Source organism: Morone saxatilis, unplaced genomic scaffold (genome assembly GCF_004916995.1).
Source record: "Morone saxatilis isolate NCDOM2014 unplaced genomic scaffold, NCSU_SB_2.0 Contig10, whole genome shotgun sequence".
In the NCBI taxonomy this organism is placed as follows: domain Eukaryota; kingdom Metazoa; phylum Chordata; class Actinopteri; family Moronidae; genus Morone; species Morone saxatilis.
Window position 1 is genome coordinate 14,716,573 of NW_023339652.1, and position 5,364 is coordinate 14,721,936.

At 37.7% G+C, this 5,364-nt stretch overlaps 1 protein-coding gene across 1 annotated transcript in view; it reads left to right on the forward strand.

Annotated features, from left to right (window-relative positions):
- The first annotated feature begins 3,418 nt into the window (after positions 1-3,418).
- Positions 3,419-5,364, forward strand: part of plxnc1 (plexin C1) — a 19,213-nt gene continuing 17,267 nt past the window's right edge. Inside the window, exons 1-4 of the mRNA XM_035676069.1 lie at positions 3,419-3,534; positions 3,638-3,679; positions 3,771-3,895; positions 4,356-4,554. Coding sequence (XP_035531962.1) covers positions 3,466-3,534; positions 3,638-3,679; positions 3,771-3,895; positions 4,356-4,554 — 435 coding nt within the window. The 5' untranslated portion in view covers positions 3,419-3,465. The remainder of the gene's footprint in view (positions 3,535-3,637; positions 3,680-3,770; positions 3,896-4,355; positions 4,555-5,364) is intronic.

Sequence of the window (5,364 nt, forward strand, 5' to 3'; positions counted from 1 at the left end):
CAGCCAACTCATAGTTACAGCCACAGCGGTAGCCGGTGCGGCCGACCCGAAGGTAGCTTCAAGGTAGCCGTCCTCCGGTAGTCTGCCGGTAGATCCCCCGTAAGTTCCATCCGGAGTTCCTGCCGGTAGATCCCCCGGTAGTTCCTCCGTAGATTGCCGAGCAGCCGGGAAGAAAGGGCTGGGTGACTGAACGGAGGAAGCATAAAATCCGAGCCGCCTACAGTTACCCACAAACCACGTTCACAGTTCATATTATTATAGTTTTGGTCATTAGCAGCTCACCTGGCTGAAATATGCAGTTTATGGTTGTGAGATTTATCGGTTACCTTTACATTGTGCACCATGATTTTGTATTTCCATAACAGCTTACACCAAATTGGCTATGCACAGTAATCATATACATACCTACCTACCTATGACTATACGTAAGAAACGGTAAACTGTATGTTTTATGCCCAGTTAGCATATCGGGTACATCTAGCTAAAACTAATGTCTTTTCCTAGCATCACCGCATGGCAAACTTAATACTTTTAGGCAAGACGGCACAGCAAAATATTCACAGTCATTCAGAGAAATCTAAACTGTGAGGCTGCACTCACAGAGCCGCCTCTCTTTCCTGCACCTGGATGCTAATGAGTTAATCTGAAAATCCGTCTTCATTGCTGTATTTAGATTTGCAGTGTTTTTCCCTGAAAACAGCCAAGTGGTGTTAATTAGTGAGAAAAGTTGCCCTGAGGTTTCGGCTGCAGGAAGAGTGTTTTGATGTTGACATTCCTATTGATGTGGGTGATGATAGTTCCTACAGCAGAGGCTCTGAAGTCTGCTGGGAGAGACTGGCTGTCACTTCCTCATGCATACAAATATACAAAAATACACACACACAGACATATACAGGAAGAATATACTCATTATACAGTTGAGGCTGCATATGGAAGCAAGCAGTAGGAAGTCTGTATACCTTATTATAAAGGATGGAATCTCTGTCAGTCTGTATGTATGGATTCATGTATGTATGTACTGGATGTATATCCTTTGATTTTCTCGACAGCTGTTTGTTGATCATCCCATCAATTTCACACTTGGCAGGTCTATTGTTATAGTGCTTGGTTGAATTTGTTGCAATTTTGCCAGATAGTGGCGCTGTAACAGCAAACTTTATGTTTTGGCCTTAAGAGACAGTAAGTCTTAAAATTAAACCAAAAGCAGGACAGTATCTTACTGTTTATAGAGGGTGTTAATAGACTCATAATGAGCTCACTCACTGACTACTAGACTCCTACTATGTGTGTGTGTGTGTGTGTGTGTGTTTTTTCCTTATTTAATCACTCTCTTCCCTCAGTCTTCTTTGTATTTTTCTCAATAGTCCAACCTTATGCTTTTTACCTTCTTTCTGATTTCTATCTTTCCTAAATCATCTTTTCTTACCTCCTGGTTCTCCATAACTTTCATATTCAAATGTCCTTCATTCCTGTTCATTCCATCTTTCCTTCCAACATGCTTAACATGTTCTGCCTTAATACAATCACACCATCCCTTTTCCCTTACATTATACCATTCTTGCCTCCTTTCATCCTGTTACCCCCCATGATTTAGCTCAATGAAAATGGCAGCACTGTTATTTTAATTAAATTAATCTTGTAGCACATGTTTCACTTGTCTCTCATCTTGAATACTCTCTAGTGAATCCCAGGAGAGACAAATGTCCTGAACGTCTCTCAAGTCATGTGCTTGTAGATTATTCTTGGTTATGTCTCTGCGTGATCTCACAAAATCTCACAAGCTGAGTCCCAAAAATAGGCTATCACTGTCTTAAAAAAAAAAACAAGTGTTGTATATGCCAAAAAAGAGACAGAAAATTGGCTGTGATGAGAACAGTGAAAAGTGATTTGATTTAATTTGAAGTAATTTTGTGTCAATACTAAGCCTGTTAAATTATATGACCGTTTAAGTGCGGTGCTGTCCTATATTGTCAAAAAAAATTACCTGGAAAAATATTTCTTAAAAAGAGTGGGAACCCTGTTTATCTGTGATGTTTACTGAATTATCTATATCAGGTATTCGATTGAAAGGGGAGATCTTCTTTCACGAAGCACATTACTCTGATAATAAAGGGTATAAATGAAACTAAACAAATATACAGATAAAAGTAAAACAACTTTGACAAAATACCCCAAAAATTAGTTCATCACAGTAAAGTTACATCCATCCCTGATGTTTAGTTACTCCTCTGCCTCCTTTAGTGATAATGGTACATGTATTAAGTGTAGTTTATTCACTGCGCTGGAGGCGAGGATTAGCAAGTTAGAGGCACGGCACCGCACCACCGAGATATCATCAGTTATCTTTCTGAACGCATGCCTAATATTGTATATAATAATAAAATAATTATAATTATTATATTTATAATATAATAATAATAGATAATAATAATTTATTATTATTATTATATTATTATTATTATTATTATTATTATTATTATTTTATTATTATTATTCATTTCAATATATTCAAGGTTCATTCAATATATTCAAGGTTCATTCCATATATTCAAAGATTCATTCAATATATTCAAGGTTCATTCAATATATTCAAGAATTCATTCAATATATTCAAGGTTCATTCAATATATTCAAGAATTCATTCAATATATTCAAGATTCATTCAATATATTCAAGGTTCATTCAATATATTCAAAGATTCATTTCCTAACGGCATGCAAATAAATATGTATATATATACATACATATATTTTCAGTGGATGTTCACTGGTGGCTTCAAGTTTCTAGATCCCATTATATAAGTTGCATACTAGAACAGGACCCTTTAAAATTTGATTTTCAATGAGCACAGAGAAACTTTCCACTTTCAGCAGATGAATGTGAAAATTGTGTTTTTCATGTTTCTTTTTATTTATTTGTGATTCTGCTTATGATTCTGCTTATGCTTTATTGTGCAAAAAAATATCAAATCAAACCAGAGCTGCTAGCATGCCAGTTATAAATTGTGAAAACTGTGTGTGATCATACTCATTACCCAGCCTTATCTAACACATGACCACGTTTTACCCTTTATTTACAGTTAAGTCAACACAGTTCCCTTTTTTGATGTCAGACTTCTCAAATACAGTTGATGTTAAAAAAGGAGGCCGCTATACACACAGTTAAGGTCTCATTTGTAGTAATAAGTTTTGGACCGGCAGAGGTATAAAAACAGTAAGTGAGATGCAGCACAAGTACACAATTAAGCAGTTATTTGTGACCTGCAAATTGATGCTTGCTTTACAAGTTAGTTTAGACACTAAAGAGAGATATATATCTCCTTTGTCCTTTGTACTATTTTTCTGGAAAAAAAACGGGTGTTTTAAAATATTTTCCCCAGCTCTGCCAGATGAGCGTCACTCAACACGCGTCATTTAACTGTGCTCGGCAGGTTTTGTGGATCTGCAGACTGAGAAAGCTGACCTGATGGAAAATGTTGGAGCGATTCCTTTCCTGGACTACAAGCACTTTGCCTCCAGAATCTTTTTTCCTGAGGTACAGTGGAGCTGAAAAGAAAGCAAATGTTCGTATCTGACAAAATGTTGCTATAAATTGTGAAATATCAAATATAACAAACCTTTTTGTTGTTGTTTTTCAGAGCGAATCTCTGATGACATCGTGTATCAAAGACATTGGTCAGGTAAGGTTTGAGGCCAGCTGCTGTTGATGTTGATTACACTTATCACTGTAACTCTGTCAGTCATGTGGTGTTGTATCTGACCTGAAATCAGGATGTGGTGAAGGTTCAACTTGACGAGTGTTGCCAGGGCTTGTCCAGGCTGATCCAGGACCAGGTCTTCCTCACATCTATGGTGCACGCTCTGGAGGAGCAGAAGAGCTTCACCATTAAAGACAAGTCAGTTTGTAGTGTTTTACTGTGTGACTGTCTCTGATATACAGTATGATACAACAGATATCTGAAGTGTGGTAAATTGCAGTTATGAGTCTATTCTGTTCACTAGTGTCTCTTACTGGCTTTCTGTTCATTACATTTTTTCGGATCTCTATTCTTATGTGGTTGACTTGTGTCTGCTCTTTTCTTATCTATCATCTTTCAGTTTCAGTTCTCTATTCGGCTTTTCTATTAATGTTCCATTCTTGCCTATCATGGTCTCTTCTGGTATGTCATATTTTCTTCACATTCACATTCATCCTTGAAAAGCAACCACTATTTAAAATAGTGTTTATCCATCAGTTACTCTATTGCACAGTATTCTTCTATTCTCTACTTCCTCTGCATTGTATTGTTTGAACTCACGTCCTGTATCCTGTTCTTGCCTACCTCTGTCTCCTCACCTTCATCTACTCCTTTCCAGGTGTGCATTGGCATCATTACTGACCGTAGCGCTCCACAACAACTTGTCGTACCTGACGGAGGTAATGGAGACTCTGCTGAGGGATTTGATGCAGCAGAACAGCAACGCTCAGCCCAAACTGTTACTACGACGCACTGAGTCCATCGTGGAGAAGCTGCTGACCAACTGGATGTCCATCTGCCTTTATGGCTTCCTCCGGGTCAGTTGCTCTCAATATTTCTTTTAGTTTTTGCTGTTCTATAATACTTAATAAGGAAAAGTTGTAGAGTATGTAGAGCCACCATCAGGTCAACATTTTTATTTCTCCACAATTTAGGTTCATGACCAAATACCTGCAAAACTAATGACATCAGCCTCTGTGGTACTTTGTGTTTAGTGCTAATTAACAAATGTTAGCATTCTAACTTGCTAATCTTTGATGGTGAACATCATGCCTGCTAAACATCACCATGTTAACAACGTAATTGTGAGCACGTTAGCATGCTGATGTCAGCACTGAACTCAAAGCGCCACTGTGTCTGATTACAACCTCACAGAGAATGCAGACTTTTGTCTTTCCCTTTGACTCACCTTTTTGTTAGTTAAAATACTGAACACTGTGTGTTGACATAACAGTGTGTGAAATAAACAGGACCTTATGCTAAAAAAAGATCATCAAATTACACCATACAGATCATGCACCAGAATCAGATCAATCAATTCGTACAACACACAAATATTTGATGAAAGTTCTCACTCAGTCTTTCCCAATTTGCATGATAAATAACTGTGGTGCAAGAGAACTGTGTCTGGATAAACCTTTGATGCTGAGGAAATACAAGGAAATTACTTGAATTTTGATGATTCGGATCTTGTTGGGGTATTTTTCAGTAAATAGCTGGTAACTGCTCTGTTGGGACCTGACAGTCACCCTTGAAACTAGAGGGGTAACCCAGCCATATGACAAACCACATCCAACCTCTAAACATCCTCTGCCTGCACAGCTAATAACAGCCTAATCTAAAGGAAA